Below are 26,670 nucleotides of genomic sequence, written 5' to 3' on the forward strand. Positions count from 1 at the left end.
GACAGGAGGAATAAATAACAGAATACAGACACCTGGCAGAGATGTCACCAAAATTCCCCACGAAGACCATGTCAGGTTATCAATACCATCTATATTCCCCCACCATGTCTGAAGGCTACAACTAGGCTAAAGCTTTTATGCTCTGCCAACAACTCATGGTGGACCGAAGATACAGTATGCATGAGAAACCAACAGGACACCTACAAAATGGTTTTCACAAAATTGGATACATACACAGAAACATTTAGGAAAATTATCAGTGAAGGTGATTCCGCATTCTGATTACTAACAAAGTTGTACGAAGCCATGTATCATTCTCACTCATAACTCTGCAAACCACAACAGCTACACACTTGTTAAAACAGCAACCAATTGCATATTTATTTGCAAAAATTAGTGAACATGTAACAGTACCATGAGACAGCTACTCCTGTTAGTTCTTCTAGTTAATAAGGCTGTGAGTTTTGTATTATGTCTCTATTTTGTGAGAATGAGAAAAATAAACAGTAATTTTAGTGGAGAAATGAAGCCAGGATTCCTCAAACACTGCATCTGAGTATTTCCCTTCATATTCCCCTGCGGCGGCAGTTTAACACGGTTAAGCGTACCACTAATGGTCAGCAGCTGGGTACATCTGCTCTAATGAAAAAGCCACTTTTCCCCTTCATATCCACAAGAAACAAATCTCTCGATTCAGTCTTAAACCTTGATGCAGCATACTACGCTAACCCAACTCTCTTTCCTGTGGGAGGATTTCAGACACACACTGTGAGCACCCAGGAGTAGTGAGAAGGGAAGAAGAGACAGGCGTTGACCAACATCTGGACTGCAACATAGTTCAGTTCTGGAGATGCCATTGACATTCTCTGTTGGGTAGCTAGTACAAGGGTAGCTTTCAGGTTGACACAGTGACTTAATATGTATTTAAAAACCTGTGCGATGATAGTGGTCACAAATTGACATCTCTAAGATGTGGGATACAATCCCCAAGTTATGATAAAAATCTGTCCTACAGAACAGTGCTTCAAAAAACACAAGGATGGTTCCCAACTGAGTAAGGCACTAGTGTCTAGTTTATCTGTAGTCAACCCAACTACAGTAGTTGTGATTCCATCTCGTTTGCTCAAACAAGTAAAATAAACCAACGGGAAATTATTTCCCCTTCTGGTAAAAACATTTGAGGGTTTTCTTCTTTTTTTTTAAGATAAAGTCCATTGTAAATCTTTAGTGATTCTCTTTTACTCAATTAACTTGGGTAGAAAAATTAACTGGTAGTTACAGTTAATACTGTAACGCTTCAGTATTTTTTGCAAGCATTTGAAATTAATTAATCTGAAGTGTCATAAAAGTTGCACAGAAAGCATGCATTATGCTAACTGCTAATGCTATACTATAACATGTTTCTCCTCTACAAAAAATTGCAATTATTGCTTGGTTAAAACCCATACAGATTTAGGAACTTTGTAGAAGGATGTACCTAGCTAGTCACTCTCTATCACTCTATTTCTAAAAAAAATATTGTTAGAAATGGAAACAATTCTCCACTTAAGTAATTCCCAATGAGTGACCTGAAACCAGGCTGTGAGAATGGCATCTTGGTAAGGGGTTCTCCTTTGAATTGGTGGATCAAGTCTGCAAGTTCCCGAGTTAGAAACCAGGAAAGAATGTACTCTCATTTGCCCTCTCTTCTGCAGAATATGACCTTTTCCTATCCTGGAATACATTCAAAACAGAGGCAATATTTCACTCTTCCTCAACTCCCCTGTCCCCAGATACCATCCCACTGGTTTGGACAGAGTAGAGAAGATCAGAAAACACAGAGGGATTTGGGGGGAGGTGAGGGGAGGAACACCTTGAGTTTGAAGGAAGAGAGAAGTAAGATTTAGTGAAAAACCTTTCTTCCTTAAGAACATGAAAAAACAGGACAAATTGGAGTATCTCAGATTCTTGAAGACGAGAGAGTTTATTAGTATTAAATACTGTATGATTTTAATGGGATTGTTTTGTAAGATACTGAGATTTATTATATTTTGATAATACTAACAACATGTTTGTTTTTACCTTCTGGCGGCCTGTTAGATGTTGCCACAACGACAACCCCATGTTGGAACAGATTTTCAAAAAGCTGCTTCAGAATCATGGCATCAGCAATGTCAGTGACCTGTAGGAGACAACACATTTGTTTTATCTTGCTTTCAGCTTCTGCCGCAATAGATCTGCAAGTGGCTTTACAGCTAGGAAAAAATGCTTGTTAGTGAAAGCCATGGAGAAAGATTCTAATTATTGCTTGGTGAGAAAAAAAATAAAAGGGATAATTAATAAGCAGTGAATGTACCATGGTCTTTCAAAACTTGCTCGCTCTTTATTGCCGAACTCCATAATTTCTTTACCAATCACTAAATGATTCCATGTTAACTTCTATTATAAAACTACAGGTGGGAGACACAGAAAACAGACCCAAACATTTAAGAGGCCTAATTAATTAGAAACAACATGAAAAAAAAAACAGAAGACAGAGAGAAAATACACACCAGCTGTTTTACATTTCTATTACCTTTGAGGCAAAGGTTTGCAGAGGTGAATTTAAATGGTCATGGGACTTCAGAAATAAAGACAAGTAGCCAACTATACACAATCAGCTGCTGTTGAAAACAGAATGATATGACATAGATACTATTGTGTGATTGTTGCAAAAAACAATTCAACAGATGGCCCATCACAAAAATAAGCAATTTCATTGTTCTTTTTAAGTGCCTTCTATTACTGTCCATGAATAATCAAAAGGCACGGCAGTCACTTCCAGCACAGTCAGCCTCTTCTAACCTTCAGGCCCAAAACACTAACAAAAAATAAAAATGGGTGGGACAAGTGATACTGGGGAGGGAGGAAAAAAAAGAAAAAAAGACTAAAAAATAAGCCATAGAGTAAAATTTCTTTAATTATCGAAGTTTAGCTTAACTAACTTGCTTTACAGTACCAAGAAATAAGAGGAAAGCAAAACAGAAACCACTCTGTACAAATGAAAAGAAAGTAATAATTTTTTCAGAACAAAAAGCCCCCGTTGTTACAACAGCAATTTATATTTTGCAGGAGTTCACCAGCTGAGATCACCAATCCTAATAAGTAAACCAACTTTATTATTATTACACTTGTTCCTCCTGCATTCCCTTTGATTATTACATAGTCAAGTGGCATTTTGACTTACCAAAACAGACCCCAGTTCTGAGGAAATAAAACAGTGGTGGCATCCTGAGAGTTACACGCACTCATTACACAACAGACTGACAGATTGCTACGCTTTGCCTGTTTAGATATGTATGTTGTGATTGATAGTAATAAATCTACAGAAAGACTTTAACCAGTATGATTTTTTTCCCTACTGCACCACCACCCCACCCTCCATCATTCCCCCATTTCTAAATGATCTTTCTGGGCAGCAAAAAAAATTAACGCTACACTAGAGAGAGTAAAAAACTTAGGTTACATTTCCGAAAGCTAGTTTGGAAGCAATAATGTTCATGAGGAACACACCAGTTTCCTTCTTCCAAAGATTTCTTCTAATTAGTTCTATGGAATGCATTAATATGGAATTTTTTCTCCTTTTTCAAAAACAAACTTTTACTCAGTCAGTAACACAACCCTCAGATTTGCACATGTCTGATCACTAAGATCCGATATTATGTATGTAGCAATCCACGACTGTACTATATCTCTAATATATCATCTGCTTATGCACCTACCTATTGATAATTTATTTTTTCTGAATACTAAAATTTAGGAACTTTCCCTGTTCCTAAAAAACAAGACACAGAAGGAATCACTATGTATGTGCACTTTAGGCACAACTGAATTTCTTGTATCAAAAAGCAAACCTAATAGCCAAGTTTTAAAAATTTATTATACAAATCATTTTGATACAAACTTTTTTCTTTAAAAATACTGTAAGACATACTTTAGAAAACAGGGAGGGAAAGAATATTAATGCTCACATAAAAGAAAACAATAACAACCTCTTATTAATCAGAACCGTCATCTGATGTGGAATTCTGATGTTTTCAACTCCATTACAAAAAAAAAAAACCAAACCTCTTGAAAGTTCTGTCAAAAAGCAAGAGCCATTATGAGAACTGTAAATATAAGCTCTTTTTATCTAATACAGCTTGGGAAAGACAAAAAATTTCTACAAGGTAAAGCAGGTAGAAGACAGTAACTAAAGCATTGTCATTTCTCATGTTTTTTTACTGTATCCAGCATTCATTGCCAACAGGGAACAAAAGCAAAGGCTACAAATTACCAATAAGGAGAGCCTGCTAATAGAGAGAATGAAGAAACTTCATTAGCATTTAAGAGAAAAGATTTTTATGACCTAGTGCTGCTTCCCATTATGACTCACATAAAAAAAAAAAAAAAAAAAGAAAAAAAGAAAAAAAAGAAAAAAAGAAAAAACACTAGACTAATAGTTAATTTACATGTGTAAGTGCCTGAGACTCAGTCATCCACTGATTGGTACAGTTCCACGTAATGAATGACAAATACAAGCATGTATTATCAGTAATTAGTATTAGCACAAAAATAAGAGTCTAATTTTTATTAAAGGCTTTTAATAGCATGCAGGTTAGTAAAAACTCCCTAAATTGTAGTTTGCTTTAAGTCCAAGTGGTACTAATGGTGTATATATAGAGACTAACACTGTACGATCATCCAGCTTACCAAGAAGCAGGGATTCTGTTTTCGTTCTCAATACTAACACAGGTTACAGTCACATGCCAAAATTAGAGCTTCTAATTACTTGAGTATAGTTATTTGATCACTAAACAATAACGAGCTTCTTTTTATTGGCCAACCTCTGTGTTCTGAAACATGGAAATTACAATTACAAATGGCTTAATTCTAAGGTTTTTCTTCAAAATAAGGACACATTTTTAGAATGGCTTAAGACTTTAGTGATTTAAAAAAATACTTTAATATTTACAATAAACTGTATGACAAAGATCAGTAAGAAGTAGCAATGCTTTAATAATCTGAGAGCCCCTGGCTCATGCAAATGCTGATGAAAAACCTGCTTCAGAATCGACAAACTCAGAAGCTTAGTGCCATCACTGAGGTCCTGGCTATCACATAGTATTTGCAAAAAGAAACATTTAAGACATACTAATTATTTTTTTTTAATATGGCAGTATTTAGAATACACAAAACTGCTTTTAAAAGTACTGAAATATTTTTCTACATCAATTAGTCAACTCTCCACTTGTTTGACAGTTCTCTAGGCTTTGCAAGAAGATTCCCTTCAGAGTACTTCTGTTTTGCTTTAGCCCACTGAAAGAGGAATGTGCAACCTCAGCAATGTTTTTGTCTTTTGAAGTTCTGCATTTGGGTCCCTCTGAAATATGAGCATTAACAATACTTTTTGCTGTCCCTGTTACAATACCACTCGTCCATGTGTCCGATCTTAAGATAAATAAATAAATATTATCAGCTTTTTCTTGTTCTTTTTTCCAACAATCTCAATAGTTTTCTGATGTTTCCTCCACACACAAGTATTTTGCCAAAGCAGTACAGACCCAACTTGACTTTCCATCTGTCAAAACAGACAGTAGCTTTGTCTGCAAGTCAGAGCAGTGTATGTTCTGAGTCTCCAGTTCTTTCCAGTTTCTTTTTAATCTAGCAATTATTTAAATATGAGTGAATCAGACTGCAGTGAAATCTAGCCATTATCTCCACTGGGGAAATGAGCTGCAAACATCCTGAATCAGATATGGCTCCTTATTATCAATGTTAATTGTGTCACCATGTGAGCTCCTCTTCCAGTCGCTGCACTACTTTATGACTATTTAAGCAGAAGGTTTCTTATCCCAAATTCAGTGCCTTCTGCAAAATTTCAGAAAGCTGGGACTCCTTTTCAGTAGGCAAAGCCTGCGTAGCATTCCATGCTACAGAAAATCAGTCAAGAAATCCAGCTGTTCAGAAATCTGTGAATTTAGAACATTAGTACACCCAGAACAAGTAGATTTTTAAAATTCACATAAGACTGCAAAGTCATAGACACACATTTTAAAGTACAATTCTTTTATTACTTTCCCAGCTGTGACCCACCAATAAAAACAGGTGACTTTTACAACCGACGTGATTGATGTACCTCAAGGAAGTCAGCAGGGGGAGCAGGGAATCAATTTGGAAACAAAAAATACCAGTGTCTCTCCCCTTAAAATGTGGAAACATGACAGTCCGGCAACGCAGCAACACCAGGATATGAAAGCACTGGGCATTTGCGCAGAAAAGCACGTATTTACACTAATACATGGTACAGCAAAGATGCCTCTTTCTACCATTTGAGCATTTGATGTCATGACAGTTAACGCTCTTCCCTGCCCTCTCCAAACCTTCCAATTTCTTCACAGTGTAAATACAACTGTCTCTGTATTTAGATTTTATACTGCAAGTTTTGGAAGCCCAGCATTCATATTCACTAGATAAAGCACAATTTAAATGATCAAACAGCAGCAATTATAATGACCCCACACATTCTGAAACCATAGACCAAAGGACTACCCCTTGTTAAAAAATGCAAGAGTAACTTGAAAAAAAGAACACCTACTACTTTACAGCTACAAAAATCCCCTTCATGGGAGCTGATCATAAACCGGTTATTTTCTTGGGTGTGCAGGCTTGTAAAATAATAGCTAGGAGATATAAACTGCTCTATCCATTTCAGTAAGCCATTAATTTAAGAGCACAACATAGACAATTTACAGTTAATAGATGATGCTTTTACTACTGGTGATTTGAGAACTAACACAGATCTGTTCCTATCTTGCTCTGCATTTTCTCTCCAAATTAAAAAAAATCTCAGCTAACTAGAGCTGCCAAATACCTCCAGCCTCTCTCCTAAAAATTTTTATAAAGCAATTCTACACTTAAATTTGTGACATGCCCTTAAAACAAAATTCACAAGCTGTGTGAAACAAATGAAACAACCAAATTAGCTTGGGCAAAGATCATTTTATGAGTTTATTTTTACTTTTCACATTTAATTCAATAAAAGTTTATTAAAATGTTAGTTACGTTGATATAATCTGGCACTGCCGTGCCAAAGGCTCCAATAACTCTAGGAAATAATTTAGGTTTAATTTGACATGTTATTTCCACATCCTTAATCACACTAAGACAATTTTGTTTCAGTATATGAACTACAGCAAAGACCAGGCATGCCAAGCAAGTATCAGGCGGCTACTCTCCTGGGCACTGTACAGACTCAGGACAGGATGATGGTCCCTGCCCTGAAGTACTGATAAGCCTTTCACCAAAATCTAATACCTGCTTGTATGACCAGTAACTAGACTGGTAAACGAAAGCACTATAAGGGGACTGACACCACCAACTTGTATCTTATCTCCTGGGAAAAAAAAAACAACACCATCTTCAAAACTGTGAAATGACTTCTACTCTTCGACGTCTACAGTTCACTACTGGCCAGTGATTCAAATACTGTATTAGCAGTAACAAGTGTCATATTTTAAGATCAAAAGTGATTTTATGAAGTTTCCCTTAAAGTGAAGGAGTGATCTCTGACTTCTTACCTGAAATTCATCAAAACATAAGAGAGAAGCCTCTTCGCTTATTTCTTCTGCTACTGGTGCAATCGGATCATATGATTTGGCCATAAATCCTGCCTTTCTTTTCGGCAAGCTCTGCTTAAGGCGATGTATTCCTCAGTTGATAAAACAGAAAAGAACAAATATTTCCTATTTCTTTTTCGAAGACATGGAGAACAAAATTGTTTAGCTACCAAATAAAAAGTAACCCAGTCCCATAAAAGTAAGCAAGCTTCAAATTTAGTCCAGTTTCAAGAGGGCAAAACAGTTTTCAGCCACATCCAGGCAACCATTAAAAGCTCACAGATTCTGTGATTCGTATTTTCTTTACATAGAAATATGTAAAACAAAAATCAAAGAACCCTTGAATGCTATGCACCTATACTTTATCTTTTAAAAACTGATAGAAATTACAGTTTCATCTTGCTCCAATTCATGACCTTAGTTTCAGTTTCACTTTGCACTTTGGCATTTTCTGTCTTAATCTTCTCTCTGAGTATGAAAAAACCTTACGGTGTTTACAACTCAGTGGCACAGCTCTGTGCATTGCATGCTCTGAAGGTAAACTTAGAATGCATTTAGTTAAAAGAATTCAGACACAGCAACACAGTTATATTTTAAAATGTAAAGAAGGTGATACTGGCACAAAGATTAGTACATCCATACTTTACTGTCTCATGGATTGTAGTCCATCTGACCATAAATAAACATTTGGAAAACAAAGATCCTGCAGTAAGAAGCCACCTTTGTTAAGATCATGCACAATTGACAAGAAACGGAAACAGAAAAATCTCAACAGTGACCCAATGATGACAGAAAAGAGTGCACTAGAAGTGGCAGAAGTTGTTTACACCGATGAAAGCTTCCCAAGAAAAATGCAGCTGTCACAATACTTGTAAATTACAGCATCATTTAACAATTCACAGTATTTTAAGGTCATAGAATTTAGAAACAGAAGCAAATTTTAAAATATCTAAACCAGTATCTCCATCAAAACAAAGTGCCTTATTCACCCTGTCAGAAAATTTTCTGAAACTTAGGATGAATTTCCTTCTATTAGTTTTTCCTCTAAATTACTGATACTAAGTTTGCCAACCAGAAGAGTCCTCATTCTCCTTGGTGTTTATATCTGATTTAGTTATTGTTTATTCAAAATGCAGATTGAATTTTACCTTCACTGTTTCAGTTTTAGCAATTGCTTTCTTCAGATTACTTGTAAGCTAATTGGTAACTGGAAAACATCTAGTTAACAATTTAATCCTAAATATACACACAAGTTTTCTATACAATCAGGTATACAGAATCTTTGAGAAAAGATATTTGAGAAGTAATATGCAATTAATATCTACTCTGGTATGACAGACAATGCTAAAATCCTTTAACTTCTCTCTATTTTTAGCTTTTTTGCTTAATACTTAAATAAAGTTATGCTGATTAATATGAACATGAGAATGAGACAGGCTTTTTTTATAGATACCGTATTTCATAAAATTCTTGTAAATACCTGTGTCTGCACTTACTCTGGTGTACATCTAGCATGAAGCCATGAAAATGGACTCTCTTTTTCCTTTCTACTTCTAAGTGAGAATAGAACATGTCCATCACCATTGTCTTTCCTGTGCCTTCAAATAAAAAACAAAAAAAACACCCAACAGGCTGTTAATTTAAGAACAGTATGTACCGATTACAATAATGATTGTTCATTAGCTTTGAACTACTGAAACTATACTCTCCCACAGAGTAAGTACAAAACCAGACAGTTTGTGAAGAACAGTTACGTATTCCATTCAAAAACTTGGAACAACTGCATTTTTATTTTTCTGTTTTAAAATTTTGATCCATACAGAGATGGCCCAAAGGCTGCACAAATGGCTCCATACGCATCCAGAAAACATACTTAGTATTTCCTTTTGAAAAGCGAGTATGTTTTCATGCTGCATTGTTGCAATTAGAATATATAAATTCTCTCCATGGCCCCCTCAATTTCTTCCCAAATTCTTAAATTGCATTTTTAAATATTAGTGAGTGGGTAATGTCGAAAAAAATTGCACATAGTAACGTAGTTCAATCCAACAGCTTCCAGAATTCAGAGTAATTGTACTAAATAACATCATAATGTGGAAGAAAACTAATTCTGGAAAATTCATTAAAGCAATAATGCTACATAAACATAAAGCTTTTAGACACTTCAGAATATGAATAAACATGCATTTAGAGAAAATTCCATTGGAACTGATGCAACTGAAACTTACCAACATCTCCATAGACATAAAGACCTTTTGGAGGTTTGTTTTTTGCAAAGAGCTGCAAATCAAGAGAAAAAGAATAAATAGAAATATGGGGTAAAATAAAAGCAACCACATTGCAGTGGTAAAGTAAGAAAGTAGCTACACTTAGCCACCAAAGCAGCGCTAGCTAGCAAAGTGTAACCTTGAATAAATCATTAGCTCAGAATGGGTAAGCAACCTTAATGTTGTATTTGTGCAAATTCTGTAAAAGAGGCCAAACACCCATGCAGGGTTTGGGTTGGGTTTTTTTAGATCACTGCGAAAATACCCCCATCCCCAGTCCTAGCACACATGCCTTTTTACCAGAACACATATAAAATGATTAAATGTTTCCCAATCCATCATCATCAAAACAAATCCTTTCCCTCATTAAGCCATTTGAACAAACAGTCCTAGGAAAAGGATATAAAATTAAGCAGTGTTGCAGTATTCACCTATTAAAGCAGCTCTGCTTAAGATATAAAGCATTAGCATTTATAAAATCAGTATTGCAAAGCCAGTGAGCGTTGTAAGTCCCTTTTCTCTCCACTTTGAAACTTCAATGCAGAATCATCTCTGGTTTAAGCATGATTAAAATCAATGGGGTCGTAATAAAAATATGTACCTATACACACGTACATGTGCGTGTATATGTGCGTGTGTATATATATAAAAAAGGTTATTTTCAAAGTATGACTATTATTAATAATTTTCTCAAGTGAGTTATGTTTACCTTGAATGAATACTGCTTAGGAATTTTTAATCTCTTAATATTACTCAGGACATATGTTATGACATCTAATGGTTTATTCCATTTTATTCAAATATATATTTTTATGGAAAAACTTGCAATAACATCAAGACTTTCCATTTGGAACAGTCCTCCCCCCGCAAGTATTGTGCATAGCCACTTCCAAGCATAATTCTAAAAAGAAACAGTTTCTTAAAAACTGGAAATCTCAACAAAATTATCATCAAATCCATGAAACTGAACTGACACCCACAAAAACACTGCAGAAGAGTATTTGGTTATTTTAAAGTGCTCCACTTTCAGAGTTCTATGAGCCGAGTCAAAACAGAAGAAAATTAAAACTGCAACCCTGTGGTCTCATTTGGAGCTGGGTAATTGCTAAACAATTTGAATCTAAAGCACTTTTCAAAATACAGTACCATGTAAAAGAAATGGGGGAGTCAACAGCAGAACACTAATTAAATATGAAAGAAAATATATGACCAAAAGGTAGAAAGATAATGTCTCAGGTGTATAGTACCAGTTTATTCAGAAAATATGCAAGCATGGCTCTTATATAAAAGATCCACTTATAGATTTAATTTAGAGCTATATCAATAGGATAATCAAAAATTTTTATCATCAGTCTGTGGCTGAAAGGGGTTTCAGATGTTCTGAAACCGCTCCGTTAATAGACAAGGCTGCAACTATTTGCTAGTGCTTTGAAAGCATTGCAAGACAATTTAATTGACGAACATTTTTCAGTGTCTACTTTTTAAGAGCTTGCACTCATTAAAACCACTGATGCTCAAAGTTACACAGGGAAGAAAGGAGAAATGGAAAAAAATCCGAATGAGAGAGACATTCATAAGATTTTATTTATTTTTAATTTGAGGTTAACAACCACATTAAACTCATTACATAAAAAGTCTGTGTTAATGTGATTTGCAGTTTCACAAGGAATGACACAAAGCTACAAAAATAAATCTATGTTTAGAGTACTGCTTTATCTGTCTTTGTAAAGGTTATATAACCAGAACAAGTAGTAATGCCTAGATTTTCATACCTTTTTTTCATTGTAAGGTGTTTATTAATTACATTTAACCATTTTGAAGTTCATCTTTTTAGGCATATTTTATTCTCACTCCTGTACTTACCATTTCTAAAAAACACATTACTGAAAAAGGCTTTTCTGGCTAAAGGAAACAAATATAATGGCTTGGGCTCCATGAAGTCTAAATAAACTTCTGGTCGATTTAAAAAATGAAATTAGTTTTTTTTGTGAAGACAGCAATTTTTGAGTGATATCTAATTGCTACAAAAAAAAAAAATGGATGGATATTGTGGCAGTTGCAAACACATTTGCTGAAGCTGATCATCTCTAAAAGCAAAGCAAATGCCAGAAAAACTGTTATCCTCTTTGAGCAATTAAAGAAGTTTGTATTTTACCTATATTTCTGCCAGAAGTGACACTACTGACACTTTTAGGATGCTCATTTTGTCAATCCTGTCAGGTATTGTATAACACTAAGAATTTACTTTTATATTCTTGGGTTGTTATTTTTTAACATATATTTTATTTTAAAAAGTAAACTCGATCAGTAGACTTCTAATACTGAAACTCAGACATCCTACCAGTCTAAAGCTATTATGCATGATCATAAAATTGATTTTTTTTTTAAATTACTTTTTAAAATTATTCTCATGCATCTTCTAAAGCCTGGAAGTTGCCTATGAAAAAGAGCAACTTCCACTAGGATTTCTGATAAAATCCAGCCAATGCTGTTGGTTCAACTTAGAGCACAGCAATCAAGAAAGTCAGTGGTACGTGGGGGCGAAGAAAGCAGAAGACATCTTGGTTGTATTGAAACACACACTCCAAAAGAGGAAGGAGGGGGCAGATCTAATGCAGAAGATCCTCCAATTACCCTAAAATAAGGGTAGTCTTGTGTATTTCAGGAAGGGAAGGAAGAAAAGTGAAAGATGTAGGAAGACAAACTAAATGAATGAGCTTCTCCTCACTCCTCACTTCTATATTATCCTGAGGTATATTTCGGGTCTCAGTATAATAACGTTCAATTGGTTGACAATAAATTTGCTTTTGCAACAATGATAAGATTTAAGGATGTTAAAGCTAATATTTAAAATGTACAAAACCAAAGATATGAAGGGATGCACAAAATTTGAGTTTGAAGAGGAGAATTTTGAAATCCTTAGACATATGTTTTGAATGCTCACCACATCCTTTCAAACAAGGGTATCACCACAAATGTGTCAAATCCCTTGAGTTCCCCAAGTTTCTTAATTCCCATAACATTCTTTGCAGAAACTTAAGAAAGCATAACCTGAGCGCTTCACCGAGTTTCATTATCATCAGGACATGCTACAGCAGGAGTCTTTTTTCCTTTTACAGATCCGTTGACTTACAGACTTTTATTTGAAAATCATTCATATGCTAAAATATTTACAATTCCACAAGATAACACACAACATTTACAGAATTCTCTCCTCTACTATCAAAATGTTTTACACATTTCTGCTTCAAAACTGCATGCCTTGCTTTGATTCTATCACATCAGATTTTTCTTTTTTGTTTAAACTTCACTTTAATCAATCAATATCCTACCTCATCTAAGGAATTACATTGGTCAAAATCTCTCCTTCGTTCTGACAACTTCCTACTCTTTCTTAAATATCTTTAATAATGTGCAACGACTTCCCACCTTCCCCCATGCTCCCTACCTCAAACAAGAGAAGCAAGCAACTCATTTCCTGGGAATATTTACACTCTGATTTGAAAAACTTTTCAGTGAAAATGCATGTCAATACTAAGATGGTTAATTAAAATATGCAAAAATCAAGAGACAAGTCTCCAAACAGCAGATTTTTTTTTAAACACTAACAAAACTGCCTCTTTCTCCCACTCTTTTAGGCCTCCTTTTTGGTTGCTGTTGTAGCTGAAGACATTTTCAAGGTCTTGAATGGTGTTTACTATTGTTCATACCTCTTTTCAAAACATGACCTCACTTATAATTGAGCTGATTTCAAGTCATTAGTACAGCAACTCAACAACTCTTAAGATGGCCCAATTGGTATTATTTTGAAAAGCATGAGATCTGAAACGTCTATGCAAACTCTTACAGCCTTGAACTTCAATTCAGAGGATCTCAAAATATTTCAACACACAAGGCCATGCTTTCACCAAGCTGAAGATCAAAGTCATTATTCAAATTTGAGTAATAATTTTGAAAAACAGAAGCCTACTTGGTTTGCAGCAAGACTAATTGTTTTTTCCCCTCAAATTCGTTCTAAGATGATGCCCTAAAAAACCTACATTATAAAAAACTATAGAGTTTTATTATCATAAAGGAAATGGCTAGTGTTGTGTCCCTCCCTTCCAGACTACTGATTTCAGAAAGCTTTGGCCTGTGAGGTAATGCAAGTCTCTTGGATAAACTCTGAAATGCTTCTATTGCATCTGATAAAAATATTTGCTCCCTAATCCTACTTTTACCATATTTTTAGTGAATAAAACTATTTATATAAAAAGTGACAAATTAAGAACAAAACTAAAAACAAAGCAGACCATTCTTGTAGTGGTTCAGAAGTGCAAGAAGTTTCTATTTCTGGAATAACTGTTATTTGAGAAGAGGCTTCTGCAATTCTATCACAGAAGAAATCAGGCCATAAAATAAGGAATATCAGACTACAGAAGAGGCTGACAGATAGAGGCTTCTCTCTCTCTCTTCCTCCTTTTCTTCACTTCAACCTCTCAACCACATTCTCCTCTATGACAGAGCCAGGAAAAATGAGCATGTTTGAAATGCCGAGCACCACTATTTTTTATTTCTAAAAAGCTGCCAGTAGATTCTTTTCAACACAGAAGTTTTTATACTAAAAGTAGGCTAGTCAAGTTGCTAGAAACCTCCTGACAAAGCAAAAAGTCAATCTACAAACTACTATGTGTAACTGATTAAAGTGTTTGACTTATTTCCAAAAAGTCCTTAAGTAATTTAAAATATATCAATTTGTTTCATTTATGTCTATTAAAACTCATTAAGTACAAAACGTTAAGTAAAACCAATGCCAGTCATTTGCAACTGGACATCTATAGCATAAGGTTTATCTTTCACTTCCTAGTGTACTCAAAGTTACAAAGTACCAGGCCTTCATGGAAGGAGAGTGCCGACCAGCTATTCATCACAGAATCACAGAATGTTAGGGATTGGAAGGGACCTCGAATGATCATCTAGTCCAATCCCCCTGCCGGGGCAGGATTGCCTAGACCATATCACACAGGAACGCGTCCAGGCGGGTTTTGAATGTCTCCAGAGAAGGAGACTCCACAACCTCTCTGGGCAGCCTGTTCCAGTGTTCGGTCACCCTCACCGTAAAGAAGTTTTTCCTCAAATTTAAGTGGAACCTCCTGTGTTCCAGCTTGCACCCATTGCCCCTTGTCCTGTCAAGGGATGTCACTGAGAAGAGCCTGGCTCCATCCTCTTGACACTTGCCCTTTACATATTTATAAACATTAATGAGGTCACCCCTCAGTCTCCTCTTCTCTAAGCTAAAGAGACCCAGCTCCCTCAGCCTCTCCTCATAAGGGACATGTTCCACTCCCTTAATCATCTTCGTGGCTCTGCGCTGGACTCTCTCTAGCAGTTCCCTGTCCTTCTTGAACTGAGGGGCCCAGAACTGGACACAATACTCCAGATGCGGCCTCACCAGGGCAGAGTAGAGGGGGAGGAGAACCTCTCTCGACCTGCTGACCACACCCCTTCTAATACACCCCAGGATGCCATTGGCCTTCTTGGCCACAAGGGCATACTGCTGGCTCATGGTCATCCTGTTGTCCACTAGGACCCCCAGGTCCCTTTCCCCTACGCTGCTCTCCAACAGCTCTGTCCCCAACTTGTACTGGTACATGGGGTTGTTCTTGCCCAGATGCAGGACTCTACACTTGCCCTTGTTATATTTCATTAAATTTCTCCCCGCCCAACTCTCCAGCCTGTCCAGGTCTCTCTGAATGGCTGCGCAGCCTTCCGGTGTGTCAGCCACTCCTCCCAGTTTTGTGTCATCAGCGAACTTGCTGACAGCGCACTCTAATCCCTCATCCAAGTCATTAATGAATATATTGAATAGAACTGGTCCCAGAACCGACCCTTGCGGAACTCCGCTAGACACAGACCTCCAACTGGACTCTGTCCCGCTGACCACTACTCTCTGGCTTCTTTCCTTCAGCCAGTTTACAATCCACCTCACTACCCGATCATCCAGACCACACTTCCCCAGTTTAGCTGCGAGGATGCTGTGGGAGACCGTGTCAAACGCTTTACTGAAATCGAGATAGACCACATCCACAGCTTTACCATCATCTATCCATTCATGAATTTATCTGCGCCCTATATCATTAGTACTTCCTGGAGACGCCTTCTACCAGTTACATGAACTACTTCTACTCATAAGCCTACACAAATCCTATTAAACCCAGGCCAATTTCAGAGTGCAGTACTCACCACCTCTTCTCAGCACAAAAAGCCTTAGTTCTACTCTTCAAAACTGAACCAAGTCTGCAACAGCATCCTTACCCTGAAAGTCCATCATAGAAAAACATATATATATTTTGCTTACTTAGAAAACTCTAAGACAAGCATATGATGCCACTGTCTACAGCTGGTACAGTGCTTGATGGCTGTGATTTTACCAAATACCTGTTCACAGCTGTGACTCTTATTCTGGGGAAAACCTTCATTAGGGACGTTAATTACAATTTTGCTGAAGCAAAACCTGGCCTGAACTAGAAATGAAACCATACTTCATTTGTCTTCATTTTATTTCAAAAGAAGCTCTGTTTGAACTGCTGAATAACTTCCTCAAAGATAGCAGAAGAGAAATAAAGATGTTATGACTTCTTCTCCATCAAGAATCATGATTTGATTTAATTACAGAAGCTAGCAGGCTTTAACAGATGTACACGAAACTCACCACTCTCCTCCTTTCTGAGGTTTTGATGTATGGCATGGCACCATAGTGCTCAACCTGGTTATCAATCTTCTTAAGATTTCCACAGAGATATCAAGCTCTAGAATAAAAACCTCAAACTGCAACAACACTTATCCCAATAGCAAGTAGTTCTACAGCTCCTTCTCACTGACTGTGGCATTAGTTCCCAGGGATCAGTGAGCCATGCAACAATTTTTAAAAGCTGGTTTAAAATTAAAGCATGGAATTGAAGCAATGTTAAATGAAAGAGAGGAGTGCTTTAAAGGAACTAGTGAAAACCACATTCTCAACCTAAAAAATGGCATTTGACTTTTTCCTTTTAAGAAAGTGTCAGTCAGTTTGGCTTCACTGTGATTAGCTCTGTTATACAGGGACAAAGTAGCATCACAATTTCCTAAATAGAATAAGATTAGTATTTGTTCTCTGCAATAGAGACTTTCTTCCCTATTCATGCTTCCCGATCAAAGAAACAGTAAATAACAAACCCACATAATGCTTGATCTACAAAGCCATTACAAGACACCTGCTCTAACAACTGTAATGGTTCAGGGCATTCCAGTTAACACAAGTCAGCTCTCAAAACTATTCTCAAAGGCAGTGCTTTTAGAACAGAATATCCAAATGCCCAAAGCAGTTTACCAGGAAAGATCAAAATGCTCTGGCCTACTGACCCTCAGGTTTGACAGTAAGACCAATGCCTTCATCGTAATATTTTTTCTAAAGAATGAAAATGAATAAAAGTCTGTCAGTATGTCCAAAAGGCAAGGCAGGAGCAAGCCAGGTAACTGGCTTCCTTTTCAGTGACTTCCTCTTTTACAGTCCAGGTACAGTGTCTAAAGACAATTTTGAGACAGGCAATTTAGAACATTGCGAGCCCAACACCAAAGCTTAAAAAGAAGCCCAGACAGATGGAAAAAAAAACTTTTCACACTGAGCATTCTCAAGATACAAGATTCTGGCCTGTTAGATTACACTTACAGAAGTAGTTTGGCAAGCTGAATCCAGCTTGATCTCCTTATATTTATGCAAAACCAGTTCTCATTCAGGCACACTGCCATATTGCTTTGGATAACAAAGATAAGCAACAACCATTTTTGAAAGAGGAAATTTCTATTTTTTATTTGGTACTTGCCCAAATTGAATCAGGAGGCTGGTTTAGACTCAAGAGTTAGCCTACAAAGGCATCATGACAACAAGGATCCACAGGCACACACCCACATACAATTTAAATAAGTGTTTTAAAATACGTTTTTTTTCATACAATTTTAATAAGTGTTTTATGTTATAAACATACATTTTTCAGACTTTATCATTTTTACACTGTTTTTATGTTTTTAATAATTTTAAATAAAGAAATCCCAAAAGTAAAAAGGTAAGCAATGTGATGAACTGAGCCACCAGCCAGCGAAGGCAAAATATATCCCAAACCATTGTTTGGCCCCAATTCCCACATCAGTTAGAATCACTGAATGATTTCAGTTGGCAGGGACTTCAGGGGATCATGTGGCCAAACCCCTGTTTGAAGCTGGGTTACAGAATATCTCAAGTGGCAGGGGACCCATAAGGATGATCGGGTCAACTGCTTCCAGAACAGAACTTCTGAAGACATGCTCATTGTCTTCTGGGAGCAGTCTTGCCTTAGCACGTCACTTCCTGTACTTCGCCACTTTCATCTTTTTCCTTCCAGAGTGCCTGACTTCTGCTCTGTGGAATTATTTCCCATTCAGGTTTCTTCTCACTGTATGTCAATTAAAAAAGAGCTCCTTCCTAGGTGTTTAGTCTGCTTCCTTTCATCAGGAGGCAGGAAGACATTTATGGCATTTCCAGTCAAGCATATGATTAGCAAATACATGATCTCCAGCTACATATATGAGTTTAAAGCATTCAAGGGATGTTGGAGGCAGGCTGACAGGCAAGCCTGTGTCCCAATGCTCTGCACCCTGCTATATTTGCCTCTTTGAAACAAGGGTATTTACAGGCATGACACAGGCCATTTATAGATTTAATACTTGGGTCTTACACTTCGGCCACAACAACCCCATGCAGCTCTACAGGCTGGGGGAAGAGTGGTTAGAAAGCGGCCCGGTGGAAAGAGATCTGGGGGTGCTGATCGACAGCCGGCTAAACATGAGCCAGCACTGTGCCCAGGTGGCCAAGAAGGCCAATGGCATCCTGGCCTCTATTAGGAATAGTGTAGCCAGCCGGTCTAGGGAAGTGATCGTCCCTCTCTACTCAGCACTGGTGAGGCTGCATCTTGAGTACTGTGTTCAGTTCTGGAAAGATGTTGAGGTGTTGGAGCGAGTCCAGAGGAGGGCGACCAAGTTGGTGAAGGGTCTGGAGGGTCTGACCTACGAGGAACAGCTGAGGGAGCTGGGGTTGTTTAGCCTGGAGAAGAGGAGGCTCAGAGGTGACCTTATTGCAGTCTACACCTACCTGAAGGGAGGTTGTAGTGAAGTGGGAGTTGGCCTCTTCTCCCGGGCAACTAGCGATAGGACAAGAGGACACAGCCTCAAGCTTCGCCAGGGGAGGTTCAGGTTGGACATTAGGAAGAATTTCTTTTCAGAAAGGGTTATTAGACATTGGAATGGGCTGCCCAGGGAGGTGGTGGAGTCACCATCTCTGGATGTGTTTAAGAAAAGACTGGACATGGCACGCAGTGCCATGGTCTAGTTGACAGGGTGGTGTAGGGGCAGCGGTTGGACTCGATGATCCCAGAGGTCTCTTCCAACCTGGCTGATTCTGTGATTCTGTGTGATTCTGTGATTCTCATACCAACGTTCTCTTCTCTACTTTTTTCATGCCTTGAAGCTAATATACATTGCAAGAGCCTTAGAGTGGTAACTTGTCATTTGGTGCCTAAAGGACAGGGGACAGCATGTAATTTAGAAGCACTTGAGCCCTGTAGGCTTTGGCTCCCCTGATTTCATACTACATCATTTAGGCTTGCCATGCAAACAAAATACGGTATTTGTGTCAGAAGAATTTGGGGTTGTAATGGGACGTGTACAGTTAGGTAAAAGTTCAATAGTTAGACATTTACATTTATGCCCATGAGATGAGGTGTGTTGCATAACGGATGCTGAGAAAGGCTGACATGGAGATTTATTAGCAAGGTCTGCAGCTGACAGCATACATTGACTGTAAATGTGAAAGTTACTTCTGATGAAAAATAAAAACAAAAGCAGTGCAAGAGAAAGAGAGAAAGGAAAACACTCAGTGGCAGGCTGCAAAGAGCAGTGACAGCTTGCAGACATCCTCCTCCTACTCCTTAGGGGTAGGGAGGTGTCTCTAGTGCAGGCAGGGAAAGTGAAGATAATGATGGCAATGAATATTTCGCCATGCTTTTTTTCCCAGCACTCTACTTCTATCATCAGCCTCAGTGAAATGTCCTATTCTTGTTGTTTCCCCTCACCATGTTTATGAGTATTTGTGCTGACTGGAGTATGTTAATCAGGTGCAAATGAAGCATATTCACTGGTCATTCAGCTTCTGTGCACATCTATGATAGCCTAATATTTACCAAGTAATTAAATGTCTTATCTACTTTGCTGGGTGCTGTGTTTGGTTTTCTGGGATATAAACTCAACTCTACACAACAAGAGGCAAGGAAAGCCGAGGGGGGATTCTCACACCAGTTCTAGTTGCTTCCCATGAGAACGTGTCATAACAACACTATCAAGATTTGCAGGTGCAAGGCCACAAAAGCAACAATATGATAATAACAGCATGAGAACAAGACGTGAAAAATACTGCCACAGAGGCTCTGGAAAACACCACACCAACAGCTTCAGGGAAAAGTTACAGAGCTGCAACAGCAGGCTATTAGCATTACTAATGCTAAGGCAGTATGGTTGCTAAGGCGCTGTGCAACAGGGAGATGTCTGAATTTTTGTTAACACTTTGAAAAGGAGCTGTGATGCCCTCAAAAACACAACTGGGGTGCAGATCACACCTCTTCCTTCTTTCCTTACCTCACTTGGAGACTAACAACACTGGAAAGAATGGACATTTTTTTAAAAAGTCATGTCTGATCTATATTATAATGTTTTGCAAAGCTAAATTATATAGACTCTGCTGCCTAATTTCACTTATATTCATGGAAGATCTGTTAGAACACAAAACATCAGTGTTCAGTATGTGTAACCCAAACACACGTGTTATACCAGTGCTTGAGAATTAAAATCTGGTCTAGGCCCCTCTCTCCTGTTGCCAAATGACATTTTTTGAAAGGCAGACAGTGGACATAACCAAAATCATAACAGATTTTCTTACATAATTATTTCAATAATATTTAATTTGCTTACTCCTAGAGTGTCACTGAAATTTTACAAACTGAAAAAGAAAGAGCAGAGATCCAAGCACGAACAATGATCTATCCGTAAAGACCCAGCTGCAAAAATAAGGCTCATGTTAATGACAGAAATTTATGTATTTTAAGCACATACTTATGCGCAAATATAAATGCAAAAAAAAAAAGTTATCATTATAAACCTTACCTTTGAGAGAAGATTTTTTGAACCGATGCTGTAGCCTTTAAGGCTCTCGTGCAACTTCTGTAGGTGCTGCATAACTCTTCTTTGCTGCTCATCATTCCTCAGCTCTTCTTGCTTAATCAGAAAGTCATAATGTTCTAAAGGTCCACTGCAAACCAGTAAGGCTCTGGCGTTAGCATCTGAAGGAGTACCAGGGACTGTCGTCTCATCTGCCTGAGCCGTGTATGCTGTAAAATAAAAAGTAGATTATTAATAGAGAAGTTTTGAAAAGCATCCTCTTATATTCATAAACAAAACACATTCTTAACAGTTTACACAAAGACATATATACATTACTTACTTATACAACCACTGGAGTATGTTACCTCTTCGTTTTTCATTAAATCGACTTTTAACTTTACTAATAAACACCTCTAGTAGTATGTTTTAACATTTATTTTTATTATTAACAAGTACACACAGTAAAAAGCCCAGCTGGAAAGTTGGTAAGATTTTGATGAGCTGTTGCAAGGTAAGTTTTGATTTTTTTTTTTTCGCAAATTGGGTCAAAACCATTTAAAAATTCCAAAGTGCATTTCTCTGAATAAATTAATCCTTTAGAGAGTAGTGGGCTAAACCAGACAGAAGGAATTTAAAAGCCAGCAAACAGGAGACCAAAACAGCAGTTCTGCAAGCAAGTTGAAAGAATCAAAGACCACACTACACAAAGCAATAGATGTGAAGCCCTGCAATGCCACAGACGGGTCTGCTGGCATTATCTTCTGCCTAGAAGAGACACAGCTGTGCCCAAGCAGGAATTTTGTTTATTAAGAAAAAAAAAAAAAAGTAGTCAGAACTGCTAGACATAAAATGAGATATAACTAGGAAAAGAAAGAACATACAAGATTACAAAGAAGGCTTGCTAAATCAGTAAGATCAGAACCGTAACAATGGAACACACTGAAAAGGTATTCAATATCGTCTTTGCTTCCACTGTCATTTAACAGGTTAAGTATAATCATGAGTAACACAATTTGTAGCAATGATAAAAGAAATAGATTTGAGTAGTAAAAACATGTATCATAGGCTATATAGTTGGATATTTTGAACATTGTGAGATATAAGGAAATTCATCCCTAAATGCTTTAGGTAAGTTTCCTAAGCAACACAATGGCCTCTAACAGCTTGCTTTGAGGCCTCACTGAAGGCAGGTGAGGTTCCAAAATACTAAGAAAATGAAACGATTTTTGTCTTTAAAAAGGAGAGAAAGGCAAATCCAGAAATTCACAGGCCAGTCAAAACAACTTCAAACCACTCAAGAATACTGGAACGAGTACAAGCAGATTTTTTTTTTTTAAATAAAGCACTTAACAAGATAACATAACAAACAAAAGCCAACACCAGCTCCTCAGGAACAGCACGAGATCAACAAGTTTTCCTCTCTGAGCAGGTAATATGCTTAGTGGGTAGAGGAAAAGCATCTTAATTGCAGTAACACTTTTGTCATCGGGTCACATACTTTCCTACTTTATATATGAGAATGCTAAGTTGCAAATGAAATTACTTTCGAGCAGGGACAAAAACAATGAGAAAAACTACATGTAATGAATAATTACTACAGTTAAATGAAGTGCATATCTGCAGTAGAATTTCAGAGAGGGCTCAGAATCTGAACTTGGTGCGATCCAGCATTTCCATTCATGACCTGCATATGGCAAAATAAAGTACATGGACTGGGAACACAGATAACGGCAAGTCAGGAGGGGGCTGCAAATACCCTGGAAGGCAAGGCACTTCTGACAAACTGGACAAAGAATCTAACACAAATAGGATGCAATTCAACAGGGACAAAGTATGGTGCTTCGGGGAAATAAATAACTGAAGAGATGGAGAATGACCAGCTGAAGAGCAGCCCTGCAGGAAAGGATCCAGGGGCTACACTGGATCACAAACTGACAGTGAGACACCATCATAACACTATTAGAGGAAAAAATAAAATAAAATTTAAAAAATGCAAGTACTCCAATGTATATACATGAACGGTAACATAAGCACACATAAAAAACCCTGTTCTATTCAATATTGGTATAGTCTGGAATACACTTTTCAATTTTCACATCATATTTCATGAGAGGTATCAACTAAATGGGAGATTAGAAGATGCTATAAAGGACTGTTTCTTAAATCATGGGTCACAACCCACAGAGAAGCTGTAAGGGACACGAGAAGACTTTTAAATTTTTATAAGAAACACAAAATGAATATAGTTATAAAAGAGAAGTATAAAACTGAACAATAAGACCAAATTATGTTTATTTATTGCAAGTAACACTTTAGTTTCTTCGAAGCAAGATAGTCACTGTTTACATCTACAGACAATAGTTATACCAAATTCTCCTGCCCTGAAGGAATTGAATTACTGCTATGAATTCAAAGTAATTAGCTCATCCCCAGCTAAAGAGATCACATAAAGAGAGCTGAGTTCAAAGTCCGTTTTTGCAAAAATCTGAGTAAAACCTTTAGAGGAGACTAAAGAGAAACACATAGCTATCTCCAGATACACACAGAGTACTGAGAAAAGGAAATAAACTGTATTTATACAGTTACCTTAATAACTGTAATTAAGGTAGTGAAATTGATTAATAGTCTAGAAGTTGTAAAACTTTCATTGATGGGGAGTGAATTTTAAAAATAAATTTGACAAAAATCTGTCAGGAACAGGTCAGCATTACCTGACCCACCTCCAAAGGGAAGGAGAAAAGGCAAAGATTATCTCTCAAAGTTTTTTCATCTTGTTTTCAACCATTCCACTCCCATATAAAGTCAACCTCAGTCCTGTGATCTGTACCTCTAAACTATCCCTGCCTTTGCAACGCATAGAGCTTGATGGCTCCAAGAGCTCCAGTGTGAGGGACAGCCACTGTCCCGTTATACTGTTATACCTGTAAAGCCATCAGTTCCTACTGCTTACCACGAGATTGGAGAAAAAAAAATAAAAGCTAATTTAGGGATAAGAAAGGGTTTGCGGCTCATGATCTTCCTGGCCATGGACAAAGCACACCAGCAGGACTGCTCAGAAGTGTGATTTTTGTCTCAGCTTACATGTACTTACAGCTAACCATCCCGGGAGTGGAAGAAAATACTTTATCATTAACAGACGGCAGAGACAGAGAATATGCGCAAGTGACGACAGAGAGTGTCACGGGACAAATTACTCACTGTTCTCCTAAAATAATATTGAACGCTGGGATTTAAATATGATGGGGGTACACTACAATACACCACCAGCAGACACCCAGTAACTGGTCAGTGATAAAGTCAAACTTGTAGCTGCAAAACAAAGGCATATGCTCTTAAAAAGTATGCAAGGGTTTTAGAGGTAAGTCACCAGAAGACAGCTATTCAAGTGATAAACTATCCTAAGAGACAGAAAAAAATGCGGGTCTTCCATTCTAACCTGCATTTTGTGAGATAGGTTCCAAAATCATTCACACAACTATGCTTCTATAGTAATCTATTCCCAAACTGGTAAAGAAAAGGACACTTTAGAAATGTTAATACATAGCAGAGGAATACCAGGCAATTACCTTCCATAATTTTACATCAAGGAAACTACTGTTAGAATAGGAATCACCTGTGATTCAGCACATGAATTGTAGTCCTACAGCCTTCTGCTCCATATTGCAAAAGATGGGTTTTCACTTATCTCTTCACATTTCATTATCGAATCTTTGTATTACATAAACTGTTACTGGAATTTTATTAGCTGCCTTCTGAAATCTTTGTCACACACAGAAAAAGCATCTTCTGTCTCTATGTAGTGTTCTAGATAAAGCTATAGAAAAGCGCAGCGTCAATTCATTATTCATCTAGTTTTACGTAAAACAGTGTAAAACTACAGACATGTGGTTATCCATAACTTATCTTTCTCACCTCCATGGTGCAGGACAGTGCTGGATGTTACCACATTTAGCCTGACATTCCCTGCTTCTTTAAGAGCTGCCACCAGATTGCAACTTTTTATTAAATTCGTGTTTCTAAAACATACACATTCAACTATAATCTCACTTTATTTAAAGTCATAAAATTAGCTGCTTGTATTTGCCTTTCTGCTTGCCTATCCAAAGATCACAGACCAAGCTGCAGGGAAGACTTGCTGTGATACACACACACATGAGTCCTGCCTTGGAGAAATCCAAGGGGAAGAACTCACCAAAGCAAAAAAAAAACCTTATTAATGTATAAATGCCTAATGAAAATGCCAATCTGAAATTATAAAAATTTCCTTTAAAGTGGGGAACTTAAGACACCTTCAGTAAACTGGCATTAATTTACTGCTGCAAAGATAAGTGCCTACATAAAAACATAAAAAGTGTTCTTAACCCCAGTGACCACCTGCTCTGGAAAAGAGCAGCGAACTGAAAGAGGGTAGATTTAGATTAGAGATTAGGAACAAATTCTTTACTGTGAGGGTGGTGAGACACTGGCACAGGTTGCCCAGAGAAGTTGTGGATGCCCCTCCCTGGAAGTGTTCAAGGCCAGGCTGGATGAGGCTTTGAGCAACCTGGTTTAGTGGAAGGTGTCCCTGCCCATGGCAGGGGGGTTGAAACTAGATGATCTTTTAAGGTCCCTTCCAACCCAAACCGTTCTATGAAATTGAAAAACTAATCAGTGTGTTGTCAAGTTTTCCTACTGCCATTTAGAACTCATCTCTGAGATGACAGAGGAAAAAGGCATGCGACTTTCAATGACACTGCTTATGAAAGCAACAGTCACAGCTGAGGCAGGCACCAGAGTTAGTTATGTAAGAAGACAATCTGAAACGGAAGCTAGGTTGTAGCACATCAAAAACTGATCTTGACAGCAGTCAGGAGGTTGAGAGCAAGTAGATAACCGAGGTAAACACTATTCACCCTGGTAATCCTTATTTTTTTCCTAGTAGTTGGATTTCATTATGTAAGGTTTTGAACTGTGATTGTCAGAAGAGAATTCCCATGACAAAAATCCTAGCAGGTCCTTGTCTCCGCTGTATTTCAGGGCCTAGGAAAAGAACCTGGGCTTCCCTGACATGAATTTCATCTTTGCAATCTTCCCATGACTGCAGAAACTAACATCTTTGAATTTATTAATCTGTGAGTTTTCAAGTAATGCAAAAAGATTTCATGTGAATTTAAGATGATTATTCACTTCTGGTAGAGAAAAAGTATTGTACTTCCACAGATGAATTCAAATTTGGTCTGCAAGCTCTTATGGCCCTCGAATTAAACATCTTTTAAACACATTATTAGAATTGTAGACTTTAATGGGATGAAAAAGAAAAACCACGACAGACAGATAGAATATTCAGCTAAAGAAGCAAAGATCAAGCACACGGAACTGAACTCCTTTTATTGCAAAAGGTAAGTCATGCTTCAGATTACAATATTCACCTCACACTACAGGGTCACTCACATACAGTACACGTGAAAGTATGTATTATTAATTCTGGAAACAAAGTTGAAACAAGCACTTCAGAAGACTGATGATAGGAAAAAAAATCACCTTTAACCTTTGTGCTGTATGTATGCTTCAAACCACTCCCTCGTGGGAATGAGCAGAAATCGTTT

At 37.5% G+C, this 26,670-nt stretch overlaps 1 protein-coding gene across 1 annotated transcript in view; it reads right to left on the minus strand.

Annotated features, from left to right (window-relative positions):
- Nucleotides 1–26,670, minus strand: part of AFG1L (AFG1 like ATPase) — a 74,356-nt gene that overhangs the window by 44,673 nt on the left and 3,013 nt on the right. The window contains exons 2-6 of the mRNA XM_068414351.1: nt 21,089–21,312; nt 9,845–9,896; nt 9,113–9,214; nt 7,578–7,708; nt 2,062–2,161 (exon numbers count right to left, since the gene is read on the minus strand). Of these exons, the coding sequence (XP_068270452.1) occupies nt 2,062–2,161; nt 7,578–7,708; nt 9,113–9,214; nt 9,845–9,896; nt 21,089–21,312 (609 nt within the window). The remainder of the gene's footprint in view (nt 1–2,061; nt 2,162–7,577; nt 7,709–9,112; nt 9,215–9,844; nt 9,897–21,088; nt 21,313–26,670) is intronic.

The sequence above is a fragment of the Nyctibius grandis genome, chromosome 1 (genome assembly GCF_013368605.1).
Source record: "Nyctibius grandis isolate bNycGra1 chromosome 1, bNycGra1.pri, whole genome shotgun sequence".
Classification (NCBI taxonomy): Eukaryota; Metazoa; Chordata; class Aves; order Nyctibiiformes; family Nyctibiidae; genus Nyctibius; species Nyctibius grandis.